This window comes from Ananas comosus, linkage group 1, assembly GCF_001540865.1.
Source record: "Ananas comosus cultivar F153 linkage group 1, ASM154086v1, whole genome shotgun sequence".
Taxonomy (NCBI): domain Eukaryota; kingdom Viridiplantae; phylum Streptophyta; class Magnoliopsida; order Poales; family Bromeliaceae; genus Ananas; species Ananas comosus.
The window spans coordinates 2690487-2711180 of record NC_033621.1 but is presented as its reverse complement, the minus strand read 5'-3'; the positions used below and the strand labels follow the sequence as shown (position 1 = coordinate 2711180).

Here is a 20694-nt window from a genome sequence, read left to right as displayed (position 1 = left end):
AACTAGCAAAAGTTGTACCATGAGTATCATGTATGATACTCTTCCGAAGCAGGAAAAAAAAAAAAAAAAAAAAAAAAATCCTTAAACACCATTTAGAGTTGCACACATTCACCAGCTGCAGAGCTAGAAATGTGCAGGGCTATGTAGACCCAATTAATTATCAATCAATTGAAGAGTGAGCTAAAAGGCTCACCCTTGCTTGTTTGTGAATCCTAAAATTGGACAATGATGTAGTGCAGGAAAACAACATCAATAGTCGCGATTACCGTAATGGAAAAGAAATCAACTAATGATGATGACAAAGTAACAAAATGCCGTTAATCATGCACCGTGATTAGATTTAAAGACCCTCTCTTGTTGATACATTGTTTTCTCCTCTTTATCGCGACACATCATTGTGCACTAATAACTACCAGGATTGTTCCCTACTCTCTAGTTCCTGTTTGTTAGCACTATATATAGCATGTAAAATTTAAGTCCAAGAACAGGGAGAAGGTTGAAAAGTTGCTATCCTAGTCAAATACCATCAATTCCTATCAATAGATAAATAAACAGATATTGATGCTATTGAACTCCTTGATGTTTCACTTTTCATGCACAATTTTTGTGCCTTTTCCTTTCTATTTATGGTTGTCACCCAAGTTTATCTCCAACACGCGCGCGCAGACACGCACACAAAGACCCTTCTAACAGCAATGTAAAAAGCATCGAATTGAAGTATGCCAATTATACATCTACACACAATCTGATTTTGCAACTCTAACGATTATTTATCTAAAAATATATTCTTAGCGAAGAAAAAGGAACACTACCAGAACAGATATAGGGTAACAAAAAGGTTGCAATTAACAATCAGCATCGAACACCAGAACATCCGACAAACAGAAATTCAGATACTTAAACCGACTAATAACATTGAATACGAGATAGAGTGATAACTAGTTCACCGTAAGGATTTATATATTACATTCGTAGCAGCATAGTGGATCTTGTATGTCACAACCATATTACAAGTAGTCATGCGATAACGTAATAGTTTCCGTAGGTCATATTATGCAGGTTTAAACGTCACAAGCGAGCGGTTTAAGGGTACCCGTGCTTGGGGTTGCTGGGAGGAGGTGTTATTTGGTGGAGAGGAGGGGTTGGTCGTGGGATATACGGCATGAGAGGAGTTCCATGCTCGATCGGTCCGGCTTTTACCATTGCCTTCGAATTTGGGCTCGGATCGAACGGCGGGTAGTCTTCCGTTTCTATTCTTCCCAAGTCATGAGCTCTATCAGCCCTCATTCTCTGACTCCTTTCCTGCAAGAGATGCATTGCATGCTTTTTATCATTCGTTACTAGTTTTGCGCATTTTGTTTCCTGCATACTACAGTTGCCATACCCCTGTAAATATACTGTTTATTTTCGTATATGCCCTCGCCATGGATTAAATGAGGTATTTGAGCGAAGAATGTCCGGACAGAAATAGTGACCATTACCACTAAGGGTGCCTATGAACATTACCGACAGTTACAAGGGCATTTCTAACATTACAACTTCCAAAGGATAAATACAATAGTGGTAAAAACGTACAGAACTTACTTGAACTATATACCATTTTGAGTCCGCTTCCCAATCTATCAAAATCTTGATTTACTATCCAACATTTCAATTTATTTGATTTGAGTCGGTCAATGACACTTTAACTTCAAAATTTAAATGCGTCATTCATGTTCACAAGTTTAGTTAGTATACATTATACAATTCTCTCAACTACAAATTCATTAGAGCAAAAAATTAGCTCAAGTTTTGAAGTCAAAGTACTACGACGGACACAAATCAAACAAATTAAAAGATTTGAGTAGTAAAATCAAGATTTTAAAAGGTTGGGTTGCTGACTCAAAATAGGCTGTTGTTCAGATAAGTTCTATGTGTTTTTACCAACAATATTCTAGGTAGCTAGAGGATATAAAAGTAATTTGGCCTAAAGAAGTCAACAGAGGGAAGCCCCTATAACTCCAGAGCAACTCAAGGAAAAGAAACATATTTACGGAAATCCCAACAGAAAATCTGCTGAACTTAGAAATAATTCTCATACTATGTTGGTTGGAAGACCAATTTGCTTTGTTATCTGTAAAAACAGTAAACTTTTTAATAAACAAACCACGAACTTAAAGAGAAGCCCATGAAACTTCGTTGGCTCGCATTAGTTATAATTTGGGATTTGAAGATTAAGCATCTATTCCTCTGGTCGAAAAAATTGCATCGCAAAACACATACCTTCAATTTTCTGTTGGTTATCATCGGTCCAATATCTTCAACATGCGTAAGCAGTAACACTCCACGGTTTGCAGAGTTCAAGTCCGAATGCAGTTTAACTGCGAGGTTCAGGCCACAGGCGAAGATATTGATGGATAAAAGTGAACTACATATTCTTAATGTTTGAAAAATGAATGCAATTACAGAGCAGAGACAGCAATAGCAACATCCAAAGTGTCAAAAATTGTAGTAACTATGAATAGTGAATAGTCACACGGCTGCATAGGAGAAATCCAAAGACAAGAACAAAAGAAACAAAATGGTCACTTGCAAAATTAAAAGAGACAAAAAGAGCATAAACATTAGCTAAAATTAACTTCTTCGTCCGGCATAAATCAGTTACATCCGGATAAAGAGAAGATAATCATAATGGACGCAACTATCCCACTTCACCACAAAGCGTTGACAAGTTGGGACTTTTAGTGCATATTGCCCTTCAAATGACTACAATGATGAAGTAGAATATACTAACAAAATCTCTTCGCTTACTTGGAACAAATAGTATATGCTAACTACAAAAAGAAAATAGTAGTATGTTAACCCACTTGCGCAAAAAAAATAAATCTAAAATCCTAATTTAGGAAATTAGCAACTCAATATAAGTAGCACAAAAACAACACGAATTACATCATCTTATCACAAGGCTTAGTTTGCCGAACTGCAATTTGCTATAATTGATGCCTGAACTTCAATTTTAGCTTCAATTTGGTTATCAATCACTTGCCGCTTAATTTAAGCAAAATCACATAAATCCCCTTTGCTCTTTACCCCATGTCCCAATATCCCACTTGCATATAAAATTGCTTCAATTTTCACCCCACACTTTACCATTGTGTCCAATAGGCCCAAAAAATTATAACCGAAAAAGACAAATTATATTAACTTTTATAGTATCAATTTCACTCTTTAGAAAGATTTCTCCAACAGCAAATACTTCTGACCCAAATTGCATGTGAATCATTTTCCTCAATTCAACTCAAATCTCTGTTAACATAGTCCATCAACAAAAGAACCATCCTCTGATTAATCTTTCCGTGTAAGCATATCCAAATGAACTTTACCCATGTCAAAGTACTTGCACATTTCAAACAATAGTCACTGATTGCAGTTGCCATGAACTCGTGTCTATCTATAAAACATAGCAATGTTTTTTTTTTTTTTTTTTGAGAGAGAGAGAGAGAAAGATAGCATGCTATCCCATTGGTTCATTATTTTTAAGAAATGAATTTAGCTCGAAATATAAAATAATTAGGCTTTATTTAGCTGGAAATATAAAATAATTAGGCGTTGTACTTAGGATCTCAGATACCAATCATCCAGGCCTTTACGGAGGAAGGGATTGTTAGATTAAATAGGCCAGCATCTTATCTGTGGCGAAGGCTAACTTCTCTCTACGAGGGGAGGGATTATTGGATTAAATAGGCCAGCATCTTACCTGCGGCGGAGCCCGAGTGAGGCCAAGTCACAATCGAAGCCCACGAGCATTGTCTGTCTAGACACTTTATAAACTGTAATAAGTGCGTCATTTTCTTCCGCTTGACGCTTTAAAAATTATTGATTACTAATTTCGATCCACACTGAGAACATTGGTTTATAAAGTACTTTGCTTTTTTATAGTATCTGTTTTCCCTTTCAAAACTACGTGTATAGTACTTCGCTATCCTTTCAGCTGACAGATACTTACAGAAAATCTATATACAAAAAAACACTAACACATTAAGCTACAAAATAGAAAACTGCATGCAAATACACTACAAACCCTCGAAACAATGAGTCCAATACCAGCATCGCCGCCGCCGCCGCCGCCGATTTTGCTGGAGGAAAAGAGCATCATGAAAGCAGCGCCGACCACAGCATGCAAAACCCAAATCCCCAAACGCCCCATCATCTCCCTCTCTCTCTCGCGCAATCCTTCAAACACCAAGAAGGCCCACCAAACAGAAGAAGAAGAAGAAGAAGAAGAAGAAGAAGAAGGAGAAGAGGTGAGTGAGGATGGGCGAAAAGATTTGTTTCGCGACGATCGCCAGCGAATTCAAATCTCCGCCGGGAATTCCGTTGGGGAGGGCTTCTCGTTCCATCCCTCGCTATGTATCTCTTCCGCCCCCCCCCCCCCCCCACCAATCTCTCTCTCTCTCTCTCTCTTATTAGTATATTTTTGTGGATAGTTATGGGGAATTGAATGCGAGCGAGGGGTGTTCTGCGCTCGGAAATCGAGCCTGCAGCAGAGGGGGAGGTAATGAGGGCTGCAGTCTGTCTGCATCAGGGAGAGAGAGCGAGAGAGCAGCGTGCAGGGAAGAAAGCACGTCAGGTGAAGTGCGGTGTGTGCACTGTGCAGACAACTGTGAGTCTAGTAAACATGTGTGGGGACTCTCTGTCTCGCCTGTCAGATAAAAATCAATGTTTCAAAAAGGCGGTGAAATGGCAGTTCGAAAATGTCACCGTACGATATTATTTATTATTTTTAATTTTATTATATGAAAATTATTGAAACAATTGTTTATATATTTTTAAAAAATTTTCAACTTTCTAATTTATCTTTTTTAAAATGTTAGTATTGAAAACACTTTTTTCCGTTTTAATCTATTTCAAATATATTTTGAAGTTAAATTTTATTAATGAATTATTAGCAATAATTATTATATCTATAAAATTAAAAATAATAAATAATATGTCGTCATGTTGACGTCACTAACCAACTAGCGGTCCTTAACCTAATAACATTTCTGAATAACCGTTACTCATGTTTTTATTTTTTCAAATATACTCTACAACTATCACTAATATTTTTTATTTGCTATTAAGTTAAAGGCAAAAAAGTTATTTAAAATTTTTTTTTTTAACTATGATATATATTTAACTTACGTTTCACTCAAGTTAACTTACTGGTGATAACTTGAAAAAAGAAAAACATGAGTAAATGAGATATTTCCAAAATTTTGAGACATATATAGATAATTATTTCAAAAATATTTATATATATTATTATTCTAGTATTATACTTACTTATAAAATACTAATTTTTAGATCAAATTATTTATGTATAAATTTTCAAATTTTACTTTTTATAAGATTAATGTATAATAATAAAAAATAAAATAAGTTAAATTAATTTTAAGTCATTAAATTTTAATATGATTTAATCAAAAAAATTTGGCCGATTTGATTAAAATCGTACTAATTCACTGGTTCAACGGTTGAACGGCCTGTTCGAATGGTTCAAAATAATTTTTTACATTATCCTATTTAAATGATGAATCGAAATTAGGTAATTATTTTAAAATAAAACATAAATTAGATTTGCTCCACGCATTTTTACATTTTAAAAATAACACATTAAATGCACACATCTTAAAGCGGCACATTAAATGCACACAATTCCCAAATCTATATGTAAGATGATTTCTCACACTCCCTTTTATTTCTTTTCCTTTTTAAGAGTTAAAATGATTGCTTTGTCTCAATGCTTGGTAAGTAAATTTGACCTAAGAAAGAGACATGTTCGTGACAAACTACGCGTCCAATTAAGTCCAAATAAATGCATATTAATATATACACATGTATAAACGAAGCGGATAGCGTGCTATCTATCTCTCAATATATATATATATATTACATGCAATGCTTGGTAACCATTACATACCCATCATGAGGAAATTAACTCCACCATCCCATTCTCCCCCACATGGGACGGATTTGGAAAATGACCACCAACCTTGAGCATTTTTTTATTTTAATTCAATAATCCTTTTTAGAATTGTCACGTCTCAAATTCGAGGTGTAACAGATGTCACATGCCTACTAAATTAGTAAATATATGAGGCTACAGAACCAGACAGATAACATGTAAAATCAGAACTGAATACTAGCTGAAAATTTGAGAGCTAAATACTATGCGGGGTAAAGTACTACACCAACGAATAGTGGAAGCCACCTCTTGAACCCGTAGGAATCACCTATAAAATCTCACATTGCCTAATAATTTTGATCCTGATCTGTCTATCTGTTATCGGGTTTAGACTTAACGAGAATATCATGGTCTAAACAGAGAGAGTTTGTAACGCTCCAATAGTGCCACATTAGATGAAAAACTGATTCTAATTAGAATATGTAAGACCTATACGTTAGTAATAATAACTGAGCTTAATTATATTGGTCCGGTGGTTTAGGCCCAATTTAAGTTCTTGGTTGAAATATTTTTTCCGCAGTCACTATTCAGAATAATTGGTTGGTGCCGTCCCCCTCTAGCGTTTTAAGTCTCATACTTGAATTAAAGGAGCAGAAATAATAATAATAATAATAATAATAATAATAATAAAAGGGAAAGAAGTTGCATGTATCCCTTCACTCCATTAGGATGGTTCTTCCAAATGCAAGGTTTAAACTCAATTTATTTATAGTGCACAAAGGAAGAGTGGAGTTCTCAAGCTTTTTCGAATTTTGTGACCCTCCTAATAAGTACTTAAGTGGTAACTGTTGTAAGATGCTTCATCATGCAAGCACATGAGCTTAATATTGGCCTTTTAACACCGATGGTAGTTAGCACAGTTGGTTAAAAATTTGATGGTTAATTCAAGTGTGAAACTTTATATTTTTCGCTGAGTTTATCTTTTAAAAAAAAATGAACGAAATAAATAATTTACAACCCTTCTCTCAAAAAATATTGACATTTTAACAGCTTCAATTTGGTCCTTGAACTTTGAGAATATGCGTATGACACTCCAATTTCTTTCCTTTATCTTATTTTCTTTTCTTGCACCACTTCATATCTATTGATCTTTCATTCCATCTCATATTCCAACCGTTTCGCAAGCTGGATTTTTTTCTTTGTTTAAAAATTGAATAGCTTTGATTTAAAGTAAAAGATAGGATGAAAGTTTAGAAAGAGCATGATTGGAGGTATTAATATGCATGCTTAATTATACTCTACTATACTGTATTTTGGTATTTTTTTTATATGTCATTATACTATTCTTTTTCCGAAGACACCTATTAGGCTATATATATTGTTATATTTCATTAATCTCTATAGTGTATTTTAAATTTATTTTTGTTTTTCTATCTGATACTTTTTCTTCTCTCATAGATATCACTAAACTATTTTTTTCTTCCCAATTTCTACGTTACTATTGCAAATCTATTATTTTAGACAAAATTTAACAACTTTATTATATAGGAGGCACTCGTTAAATAGTAGCAAGGGTATAAAATAGATCTCCATAATAGACTANTAGAAAAATAACAAAAGATAATTAAAAGTAGCTTGATAGAAATTTTCAATTAGTCTATTATGGAGATCTATTATTTTAGACAAAATTTAACAACTTTATTATATAGGAGGCACTCGTTAAATAGTAGCAAGGGTATAAAATAGATCTCCATAATAGACTAATTGAAAATTTCTATCAAGCTACTTTTAATTATCTTTTGTTATTTTTCTATATTTTATTATTTTTCATGTCAAAATGAATTGAATATATGCTTTGCCAGTTTTAACCAGTGTATTTTATTATCTTTGTATAAAATTATAAATTTATTGCTTATAGTGTATGGATTGAAAAGACTTGATAGTTGCATGATCTCTTTGAAAAAAAAAAAAAAATAGTACAGTGTATAAAGTAAAAAAAAATATGCGTAGTATAGTGTACTATAGTGTAATTAAGTGTAAGCCATATCTCAAGCATTATTCAAGTAGCATGTGGTTGCAAGAGAGGAATAAATGAGTTGCTCAAATAATGTAATAAAAATTTTGCCAAGTTTACGTTAGAAGTTAAAGCAAATAGGGAGTTTTTTTTTTTTCTTTTAAAATATGAAGGCAAATAAGAAAATAAACAGCCCAAAAAAATTTGCTAGCAAGAACAAATCAACATATAAAAAAAAAACTATACTTAATTTGTTTGCAATCAAAAGCCTCGCGATATTGGGCTCTTGGGCCCAAAATTGGGGCCTTTTTTTAAGAAATGCTTTAAATTAAATTCTCTGAAATTTTATCTTTATATGTTGTTGATATATTGATAAGTAAATCGTGAGCAGGATCTTTCGAGAATGGCCGTGCCATGAAAAGTTAAGAGGGTGAGAGCCAGAGTGATGGGATAAGTATGTCAAATGTTTGGACCAGATTGATGTTAGCATACATCCGAGTTTGCGTGTTTATATTATTTCTTTCATTTTATTCTAATTTCTAACTCATCGTATAATTTTTTTTAAAAATAATTTGTAAGTCAATATGACATGATATGATGCAAATCATTCAAATTGGCTCTACTATTCAATTAGGCCTGGCCACATTCAAGTTAAGGGAAAGGTTTGGTCGAACCAGGCTCGAATTAATTTCGGGTCCTAAACATTAATTGGTCTAGACCATCTGAGTAAGCTTAAAACAGAAAGTGTAAAATTATAGGGGTGGTATTTGAAGTTTACCCTATATTAATTAAGAAATTGCATTTTAGAGAGTTGAAGTTACTAAAGAAAGTTAATGCATGTCTAAACTTGCAATCGTGTACTCCTGAAAGCTTAAACTGTGTCCATGATATGGACTTGAATTAATTCAAGTCCATGACATGGATTTGAATTAAATAGAAAGAAATTAATGTTAGAAGCCTATTAAGTAGCTGCATTTTAGAGAGTTAAAGTTACTAAAGAAAATTAATGCATGTTTGAAAAACCTCCACCTTTATATTGTGTTATTAGGAACATCTATAATTAAGCTACATATGCTTACATGATCTGCAAAATATGTTCTATATATACAAATTTTTTTTGAAGCATTTGATAAGAATTAAAAAAAACTGAAAGATTGCATGTTCATACCTTTTCAAGCTATCTAGAATTATTCATTTAAAGATTGTGAGAATCTGAGATACATGCTATGTTTGTGTGATTAAAGAGAAAATATAGATAGAACTTGCGTACGATTCAGATATTTATTTGTTGCACTTAATTAGGAACTCGAAGATGCATGCAGATTAATTGCATTAAAAAATCCATAAATTGTTCATTTTAAGAAACACGACTCATTAGATTTAGAATCAGCACATATATAGTACATATTTGTATTCATAAGAATTAAGCAATTTCACACATACACACTCACACAACATTGAGATCTAGAGAGAGCACAGAAGTGTACTAACTATAATTAAGCTCGATCATCAGGTTATCTAACTAAATTTTGAACAAATTAATTAATGAAACCCGAGCATTAACGAATCATTAATCAGCATTAAGATCAAATTAGATCAGGAGAGCTACGTAGTGCACTTACACACGAGCTTCTTCCCCATGCACGCAAGCTGGGCGTACGTCGCTGCAGCAACAATATAATCGATCGATCGAAATCTCATAGTATATATTTGCTTATGTACTCTGATCCTCACGAGGGCACCCACGCCGTCGCGAACACGACGTTGTGCCCCTTCCATGTGAGCACGAGATCTCCGTCCTCCTCCCTCTTCATCCCCCACCCGGCCGCGTGCTCATCGAGCATCCCCTTCACCTCCGCCGCAGCCTCCTTCCGCTGCTCGCTCCCCTTCGGCAGGAACGTGTCAACCGCGTCGTAGGGGATCCATAGATAGTTGAACGCCGAGCGCAGCCGCGAGACTACGTCAGTCGCGGTAAAGTCGGCGTCCTCGTCGGCCACAGTCACCAACGCTGGCTCGAGGCTCCGCACCGCCTTGAGGAACATCGACCGGAGGGAGACGGGTGGCGTTGCGATCGCACCTGCGGTCTCATCAGGGATGTAGTGTAGCAGCATTTGGCAGTTCACCACGAGGGCCTCGCCGCCTTCGGAGACTAGCTGTTGCACTCTTAGCTGGTCGATGAGTGCGCTGAAGCCGTCAGAGGGGCTCGAATGGACCACTTGGAACTCCATCGGAATGTTTCTCGATCGCGCAAAATTAACGAGACGCGAACCGAGCTCATCGTAGGAGATGTCGAGCATAGGCGGCGGCGAATTCGCGGTTGCGGACGGCACGGTGAGGCGGAGGACTGGTGGGCCCTCGGGGCGGCTAGCGAGCGCGTCGATGAGGGTGGGGATCTGCATGCAGTGGGTGGTGCCGAGGTCGACGATGTGGACGACGGAGGAGCCCTCGACAGCATCGAGGATGGCGGCGTTGGATGCAGTGTAGCCGAAGCGGTGCCAGGGGGTGAGGTCGACGAAGTTGGCGAGGTCGAGGGCGGAGAACTGGTGGTGGCGTGCGGGGGCCGGGGGGGAGGCGAGGATCTTGCAAGATCCGGTGGCGGAGGCGCGGGCGACGAGGGCGCGGAGGAAGGCGGAGGTGAGGCGCTGGTTCGAGTCGCCGTCGGGCGGGGCGATGTTGTTGAGCACCCACAGGATCTGCTGCGCGAGGGTGGCGTCGTTGCCGTCGATGGCGTTCGCGCAGTGCACGAGCAGCTGCTCCATGCAGCCGGCGGTGTTGAAGCTGCCGAGCGCCCTCGAGGAGGTCGGGAAGGCCACCGCGCTGCGTCCAGTCCACGGCGGGCGCGCAGCGCAGCGTTGAGAGTACAGCAGCGGCTGGTCGGGCTCGGCGAGATCGAGGCCGAGGCCGTGGCCGCCGCCGTTATGATGAAGAAGAGGGGCAGGGGGTGGTGCGCTCTGGGTGAATTGCATCATGTGGCGGGGTAGAGAATTAAGGGAAGGAGAAAAAAAAAATAGAGACACACAAGCTAGCTGGTAAAAGACCAAGTACTATTGAGGTGTGGATTTGGTGCTTGTACAAAGCATAATTGTATAGAGGGGTGTGCAATTTTGGGTCTCTTGTGTTCTCCCTGCTCAAAGGCAACAATTAGGCAAGTGGATATGTATGCACGTTGGCTTTGGGTGAATCAAGGAATCACTAAGGCTAAGGGAGAGAGGCTCAAGTACAAGAATGTTTCAGTAGAGTAACAGAAGAAGAGTAGAGATTTTGGCTCTTAGCTCTGTATATAATTAGCTACACCTTAAGAGCTAAGGAACTAAACTGATCAAGAAAGAGAGAGGAAGAGATGAACTAGTTGCTATAGGAGGTGTATATATATGTGTGTGTGTGTGTGTGTGTGTGTGTGTGAATTTGTTTAAGGGATTTGTGAAAGAAGAAGAGGAGATAGAGAGAGAGAAAGAGGGAGAGAGGGGAAGTAGCAGAGAAGGTGGAGATACGTTGAGTTGTGGGGGCATGTGAGATGGCCGGCAATGGGGGGTTGTCTTTATACGGGAGTTGGGTTTTGGAATGAATGATGTAAACGCAAAGAGAGAGAGAGAGAGAGAGAGAGAGAGAGAGAGAGAGAGAGAGAGAGAGAGAGAGAGAGAGAAAGGGTGGCTCACGGGGCAAATCATGGTGAAATCATTTGGTCAGTTTCAGTTGGGTCCGACGTTATGTAGGAGCCAACAACTATTGCGTGCGCCGCGGTCTACACGTACATCAGGTTCTTCGAAACTCACTCGAGCCTACGCCACTTTGAATATAAATATTAAAAAGCCTCTTGGTTTTTTTAAAAAATTTATTAGTTTCGTGTTTTTATAGAAGTGGATCATTTTTTTTTTTTTTTTTTTTNGACTAAATGTTTGAAAATTGACTAAAATGCCTCTTTGTCTTAAACATTCGATCTCTCTTTCCTCCGCCCCTCTCTCACAGAAAAAATTTTACACTGTCACGCTTACACCACGTTATCAATAACAAGCCAATCATATTCATTCTTTGCAAACAAAAGTATAATAAAAATATTTTTTTACAATTATGATGGAACAAATATCCTTAAAAGAATATATTTGATTGGTTTGTTACGCCACGTCACCAATATACCCGTTGCATTCTAGAATTTTTCCTCTCACAGGCCATGCCTCCACTGCCGGTGATAGCATAGCTCATCCCAGTTCCATCTCTTCTGTATCAATTCCGACAGCGTAGCTCACCCCAGTTCCATCTCTTCTATATCAATTCCTCCGTCGCATCCACATCATGAATCCTTTATGAGTAGAAGAAATACGACGAACTTGACTAGCTCATCGTTGTAGCTTGTGCTCCGTCACGGAGATGAAGGTGGTTGAGAAGGAGGGCGACGATCGCTAGCTGATGCTTCTGAAGCATGTTTACAGCGAGCTTAGCTGATGACGACGAGGTAGTGATGGTAGTGAGAGAAAAAAAAAAATTGGCGAACAACGCGACGCTACACTATTTATTAAAATATTATACTATTTGAACATATAATGTACCTAGAAATAGTTGCTTTCAAAGGCTAATATATTTTAGAAAGCTTAGAGGCCTCCGTACTTTTAAGTTATTTTCGATGATGAAATATCTGATTTACTGATTGATTTTGTTAGACATGATATATAATATTTGAATTATCTAAAAACTAAATTTCATAATCTTTTATTTTATTTTCTTAGTAAGCGAGTAATCTCAAAGTAAACTGCTGAAAAAAAAAATATAAAAAATAGTAATAGAAGACATAAATTTCAAATGGAAATTACTAATCTCATTCTTGATGATATATAAATAGAATTTTATATTAAAAATTCACTTAATTGGAATCATTCTAAGTCTTTGAACTTAAAAACGTGGCATATCGGCCAATAACATAGTCATTTTTAGACCCTTTGATTATTTAGTAAATAATACTAAAAAATTATGAAATTTTGTTTCCACATAGCTCAATAGCGTAGATCATGACTATCAGAGCTGATCGTCAAATCGAATGTTTCATTATCGAAAGTAATTTGAAAGTATGGATGTCTCTCGGCTTTTGAAAGTATATAAGTCATACTCTCTCTCTCTCTCTCTCTCTCTCTCTCTCTCTCTCCCTATATATATATATATATATATATATAGAGCTAGGCTGGTATACTATCGGTAGCACGGAGGTCTCCGTGCTACCAAGTTGTTTTCAATGATGCGGCTTCCAAATCGACGATCGGCTCCGTTAGACTTGATCTATATTATTGAAAGTATTTGAAAATTAAATTTCATAATTTTTCGGCATCATTTACCTATCAAACAAGAAGTCTAAAAATGAACAGCTGAAAATAAAAATTTCATAAAAAATGGTGATAAAAGACTTGAATTTAAGATCAAAGGTACTGATCTTACTCTAAATAGTGAAAAGAATTTTCCATTAAAATTTCATCCAATTTGGATTGTTTTACACCGTTAAATTCACAAACGCATCAAATCTACCATTAAAATTATCAATTTTGAGACCTTTTGATCACTAGCCAAATGATGTCAAAAAATTAAGAAATTTAATTTTTAAATACTTTTAATAGTGTAGATCAAGTTTAACGGAGCCGATCGTCGATTTGGAAGCCGCATCATTGAAAACAACTTGGTAGCACGAAGGCCTCTGTGCTACCGATAGTATACCAGCCTAGCTCTATATATATATATATATGTGTGTGTGTGTATTAGTTCACCATCAAAAAGATAAAAAGTGCTAAATGACTTCAATGGTTAGTTATTTAATTGCTTTTCAGTCTTTTAAAAATTTTCTATTAGGCATTAAGAAGTCAGCAAAACTACAAGTGTACAAAAAGTACGTCTATTACTTATCACTAAGAAAAATAACTAAATTTTTTAAATCAAAAATTTTAAATTCTATATTATATGGATTATATAAAATAATTTATACTTAATTTGTAGGATTGCGGTTCATTCAATAATTTCTCCTTTAGGAAGAGTTTTTTATTAGATAAGATAACAAGAGTTGGTATAATTTTTCTTTGTAGGACCCGAAAATGACTCTTTGGATCATCCGTGCATCTTCTCGACCAAATTTGTCTTTGATGAGAAGTGCCTTATATTTTATTATTATGACTTTTTTCATGGAATATATTTTAGGTAAAACTTTATGTAGTGTACCCCTAACTATAGGCAATTTTGAAAAAAAAACCCCTCAACTTAACTTCTAACTCTTTTTCAATTAAGTGATTTTAGTTTTAAAAAAATGCTAAAAATAACTTAAGATAAAAGATTTTTAAATTAATTTAACTGTTAAATAATGTAAAACAACTGTTATTTCTCAATATTTTTATATTTAGTACTCCCCCTCACGTCTAGGCTCAAAATATTTTTGCTAAACACATAATGTACATGAACTTGAATTAAATGAAAGAAAATCAATAATGCATAGAGTATGGCGCAACGTGAATTCAGAGTCTTATGTTCTGATACTCTATGAAATTAAATAAAACATCTTTATCTTTAATAGCTTAAACTAGTAAAGAACGATATTTTTATATTTTTATATTTAACATAACTAACTAGAGTAGCTTAAATAAAAAATTGTTATCTTAATTTATCTGCAGAGGTTTTTATGTGCTGGTATAGATCACAAATGAAGCTTATATCGATCGTACGTCTATGGATAGCTCTTTTGCTATCCTCCTATAAATTAAATACCGACCTCTAGTTAATGTTCTCACGCCTTTCTCTAGTACGTGCATTTACTATTTGTGTCACGAAACTTGAATGTGTACGTACGCAGCTAAATTGGAATGAAATATTTTCTAGCTTATTAATCATGCCTTTGTACTGAGTACAGTGTTTGCTATTTAACAGTACTATAATATTCATAAAAGATATATATTCACAAGAGAGGTGAGAGAAATGAAAATTTAATTCATTAAAATATAATGCATGAATTTTTATTTTATTTTATTTTTTTTATTTCATCAGTAACTTTTGATGGTAAAATTGTATCCAAATTCATAGATATGAGTTTTGATACTATATTAAATAACTAATAATCCAACATATAACAGCTTACAAAAGAGCACTATAAACGTAAGTAATCGATGGTAACCAGTGTTGAGTAAATTAATCGATCAAATCTGATCAAATTCTTTGGATCTATTCATCAAATACTGAAATCAACTTTCTCAATAATATTACGTACCTCAAAAAAGAAAAAGAAAAAGGGCAATCTTGGTGTTTTATGGCAATGAAAAGCATAGGGGAAACGAATATGTAGGGCAAATTTTTACTCTGACAATTTGATTGTGCCACGTCCGGCACAGCTGGGGTGCATATCATGAGAATGGCATGCACAGGTGCATATATATGAAGATGGTCCCACCTGCATGCAACTAATTTAAAGATGCATATATATATATATATAGAGAGAGAGAGAGAGAGTGTAGCTATAGTGCTTTTAAAAGCACTAAGTATTTGGTGCTTATAAGTTTTTTACTATTGAATCTACCATTTTCACCATTTCATCCGCATATATATATATATATATAGAGAGAGAGAGAGAGAGTGTAGCTATAGTGCTTTTAAAAGCACTAAGTATTTGGTACTTATAAGTTTTTCACTATTGAATCTACCATTTTTACCATTTCATCCGCATACTATTCAACCAAATACTCACTCAATTCTAGAAAATCATTATCATCTTAACTGCACATACCTTAATCCAAGGGCTGAAAACCTACATGCAGCACTTAATTAGTGTTAGTAGGTTTTTGGCCTTTAGATAAAGATTTGTAGAGTTATATGTTAGGATAATAATGATCCTCTAGGATGGAGTGGGTGTACGTGGTCAACGAGATAAATGTAACTTTAAGAAACTAACTTACAAACATTAAGTACTTAATTAGTGCTTTTAAAAGTACTATAGCCGGACTCATATATATATATATATATATATATATATATATATATATATATATATATNGGAGTGTCTACATCATCCAGTACGAAAACTCCTCCCCTCCCCCCACACGTTCAGGAAAAGGCGTGCTTGCTTGTCGTTCTACGTCACTTAGCGGAGTGTACGTACGTCCCTCAGGACTCCCAAGTAAGTTTTGTTTATCGTTGTTCTCATTAATTTTCGTGAAGAGGGGGTATATATATATATATACGATAGCCTTCGTGCCTCGGAAGGCACGAAGGTCGAGCAAAAGCTACAACGCTGAAAGCTTAGCAGCTAGCCGAGGCAATTTGAACTAGATCTCATAAACTTCATGGATCTTTTATTTAAAACGCTAAAAAGCTTTAGTAAACGGATCACTAACTTCTCCGAGTTTTAGTTATTAAAATTACCGTCATCACTCGACAAACGTTCAAATTGCCACATCTTTATAGGTTTAGTGCATTTTAAAACTATCTTTTAAGAAATATGATATATTTTGTTCTAGTTATTGAAACTAGATTTTAAAATTACAGTATAATAGTGCAAAATATTCTAAAAATAAAAGTCGATAACTAAAACTCGGGGAAGCAAGTGATCCGTTTATTATAGCTTTTTAGCGTTTTAAATAAAAGATCCATGAAGTTTATGAGATCTAATTCAAATTGCCTCGGCTAGCTGCTAAGCTTTCAGCGTTCTAGCTTTTGCTGGACTTTCGTACTTTCCGAGGCACGAAGGTCTTCGTATCATCGGAGTGAGATATATATATATATATATATATATATTTATGTGCTTCTTGTGATGTTGTTGTTAATTATGAACTGTACGTTTGATATGTTTCGTATACCTGATAAGATTTTTAATCAGAAAAATACGTACTTTGGGCCCCACAAATATTTTCTCTGTGTTGTTGATATGTCGGCAAATTCATGTAGAGTATTAATTACGTTGTGTGGATAAGCCAATTAAAATCTCTCTTCTCCTAGTAGTATATTCTACTCCTCTTACTGATTTATATGCCACAGCGAAGGCACCATATGGACTGATTAGTATATCAACAACATATGAGGATAATTTGTTGATGTATTGACATACATGGCATATTCCAAGGCTTCTAATTAGTTTATGTAAGCTGAAATATGGATTTGTCTATGTATTAATGTACATATATATATAGGGGGACTTTGGTGGGTACCCAGCTGAGTGAGTATTTTTCTTTGTGAACTAGTAACTGTGGTCCAAATATATATATAATGGGACCTCCCATAATAATTATCTCATTATTATTGTTGTTCTCTTTTCCACCAGTGGTCTCCACCATGAATCACTCAGAATTTCCTTGTGACTTGTGCATGTGGATGGATGAGAGAGAATGTTTGCAACCCGAGAGAGAGAGAGAGAGAGAGAGAGAGAGAGAGAGAGAGGGGGGGGNGGGGGGGGTTGGGGTGTCTTAGTTTATTGGCTAGTGTGAAAGATGCATCAAGTTTATTAATCTGGTTTGGTATAGGACATGCATGTTGAACTATAGACGTACAACTATGTGAGAATCAAGCAATTATACTCCTTAATTAGCTAGATCAGGAAAACCAAGTATGAACCTCTCTAGTAGCTTTTATATATATACATATACATATATAAAATTGAGCGCCTATACTTTTAAAAGTACAAAGTCATTAGTGCTTGTAAGTTTTTGATCCTTAGATTCAAGGATGTGTGGTTAGGATATGATAATAATCCCCTAGGGTTGAGTGGGTGGTTGATTGAATAGGATGATTTAATGGATAAAAATAATCATATGGATAAAGATCTAATGACTGAAAGTTTACAAGTACCAAGTGCTTGGTGCTTTTAGAAGGGCCATAGGCGGGCTCTACAGTACACTAAGTCAAACAGTTGATTGGTGAAACCTCTTAGTTATCTATATATGTATCTATCCATGATCCAGCTATGTATCTACCTATTTACATTATCCATGATCCAGCTATGTATATATCTACCTATATATTTACATGTATCTATATATGTATCTATCCATGATCCATCTATGTATCTACCTATTTACATGCTTTTGTACATGCATATATGTACATAACATGATTCAAAATCACAAGGTTTTACATGCATATATGTACATAACATGATTCAAAATCAGAAGGTAATGGAGTAGGAATCAGAAACAAAAACTATTGAAAGAACTTATGTTATTTAAAGCCTCCAAATTTGGGTCGACCCACAAAATAAAAATTTTGTAGCCATGATCAAAATTCAAATAAGTTATTTTAGCAATTCTTTATGTCTTAAACAAGTCATATCTTGCAGTTGTTTCTCTAAATCTGCATTGTTGAATACCAGCGATGACCACAAAAGGTTGCAAAATTTTTTTTGAAGTTTTGAGGGAAAAAAACTTGTTTGGATCACGTGGAGTTTAATTAATTATCCCTTATTCCTTATTATTCCTTATCCTTTTGGCTCTCTTATTTATATGATGCCTTCAAAATTATTTCTTTGCATGGACCACATTGCGAGGCAATTTTAAACTTTGAAGCCTAACTGTGATGAAGATATCTTCAAGATCTGTGCAACACTAATAAAAGAAACTTAACAGAATACATCGTTGAGATAATCTAAAGGCTAAAAAGTCACAAGCACAAATACTCCTGTGCTTTTAAAAACACGGGAGCTTAGATCTCTCTCTCTATCTCTCTCCCTCTCTCTATATATATAATTAGGCTGGAATGCTTATAATAACACCAAGTCATTGGTACTATTAAATTTTCGGCCTTTGGATGAGAGAATATACAGTTAGAATGATAGTGTTCCCTTAGAATTGAGTGGGTGGTTGGTTGAATAGTATGATCTAATGAACGGAAATAGTCCAAGGGGTAAATCTAACGGTTAAAAACTTGGTAGCGCCAAGTAGTTGGTGCTATTAGAAACAGCCCAGCTGAACTCTCTCTCTATATATCTATATGTAAAAAAAAAGATAGTTTAATTAGTGGTACATTAATACACCTCCCACTAGCTCCTAATCACATGGGAACAACAGCTAGTGAACATGCTAACCTTTTGGTCAAAACTTTAAAAGAAAAGCAGATGCTCACTAACTTCCTCTTAGTCTTTTTGAAGTTTTCCCTAATTTGTATACTTGTCTTAGGTGTTTCGTAGTTGGATTATTTGAAGCCAAAGAGGAAGCTAGTGAGCATCCACTTTTCATAGTGTATTTATAGTTTACTACTCTGCTGTTAATAGTGTAGCACTATGCTCTCTTGTTACTCTTGTAGCTTTTATTTTAGCTTTTCGTAAGAACTCAACCATTAAAGGGTTAGAAAAATTTGTATTAAGTACACGACTGTTTTATTAATCTTTGTAACAATATGTGCTGTTCTAAAAAGTATAATAGGTTGTACATGAGACAAAGCGCTATACTTTGAACCAGAAGATATTGAATGACAAATAATTAAGCTATGCTACAAGATACTTTTTTAGTTATTATTAAAGTTTTCCCTACAAAATTAAGTAGTTGGCCCTATGCATGAAAAGGTGACTAACTTCCTAACTGTACTACTAGTACAAAACACACACACAATATTTATATGCATTCTCTAGGGTAGTAGACCAAGAAGAGCACTGGAAGAATCTGGTGGAAAGCACAAAAGGAGAAGAAGGTAAGTTAAGCATGGACAGGTTATATTAATCCCATAATTAGGAGAGAGCTACAGCACTGAATATATGATTCTTAGGCTTAAGGTACAAGGGCTAGAGGACAAGCAGCTAAACTAAAGGGCTCCAGCTTTTTCAAGAAGGAATTCTCTTTCCCCACTGCACTTGTTGTTCTCTTCAAAGAAGACACCACAACAACCAAAGGGGCAGTGCATGAGAGTAAGAGAGTGTGTGCATGCATGTGCTTGATCTCAAGGTTGTGTAATGGAATTATAATGCATCTCCCCTTGGGGAACTCAGGGACAAAAATAAACTTGTTTAGTGGCATATAAGAGTAGGGTTATGAACTTTAATGTGAGTGTAATATACCCAGGAGATGAGGAGGACAACAGGATAATGACAAGTACTTGGGGTTTTGAGCTGTTCAAAAAGGAGGAGAGAAACTTTTTGATTTATAAAAAGAGCATGTTTGATCATCTTTCTTGGTTTAGAATGGCTGCCCAATCATTGCCAAGGCGTATAGGCTATAAATCTCCAATACATGAGAGAGAGAGAGAGAGAGAGAGAGAGAGAGAGAGAGAGAGAGAGAGAGAGAGAGGAGAATTTTTTTTTATTAGGAGTATATATTAAAAAAATTGCTCATCAAGGTTATTTCTTGGAAGAGCATTGTTATTTGTACATCTCTGCACCTTCGTATTGAAGGGTTAGGAATTAATTTTTGTCGTATCAATTTTTTTAGAAAATAATTAAAAATTCAAAAGATTTTATAAAATTTAGTATTTCTCTTCTTACAATACTATGCAAGATGTAAGAAGCATATTCATCTTTACTGGTACTTCAGTTGAATATAAAATATTAAAATATTTTATTTAATTTTTAGTGGTGGTGTAGCTAGATATCTAAATATCACACATGTGATGGAAAATTCAATTTCTTGTATAAAGGGGGTTCCACATAATGGAACCTACAATTTTTTTATTATTTAAAATTTTATTAAAATATGAGTGTGGTGTGCTACTTAGATTGGAAAAATAACATCCATAAGTTTGATTTGAAAGTCGATATCTTGGGTTTCCAACTCTTTAAAGTGAGATGCCATAAAAAGTATATTAAGTATGAATACTAGTGATGTGC

General features: G+C 35.4%; 2 protein-coding genes across 2 annotated transcripts; both read right to left on the bottom strand.

The window, feature by feature from the left end:
• On the bottom strand, positions 881–4645 carry LOC109708527. Its single transcript, XM_020230320.1, has 3 exons — positions 4084–4645; positions 2263–2360; positions 881–1302 (listed from the first exon to the last, which is right to left on the bottom strand). Exons 1-3 carry the CDS (start codon positions 4187–4189, stop codon positions 1084–1086), a joined length of 423 nt encoding a protein of 140 aa, XP_020085909.1. The 5' UTR covers positions 4190–4645; the 3' UTR covers positions 881–1083.
• On the bottom strand, positions 9314–11326 carry LOC109719788 (scarecrow-like protein 32). The gene has a single exon (XM_020246604.1). The coding sequence runs from the start codon at positions 10907–10909 to the stop codon at positions 9671–9673; it is 1239 nt and encodes a 412-aa protein (XP_020102193.1). The 5' UTR covers positions 10910–11326; the 3' UTR covers positions 9314–9670.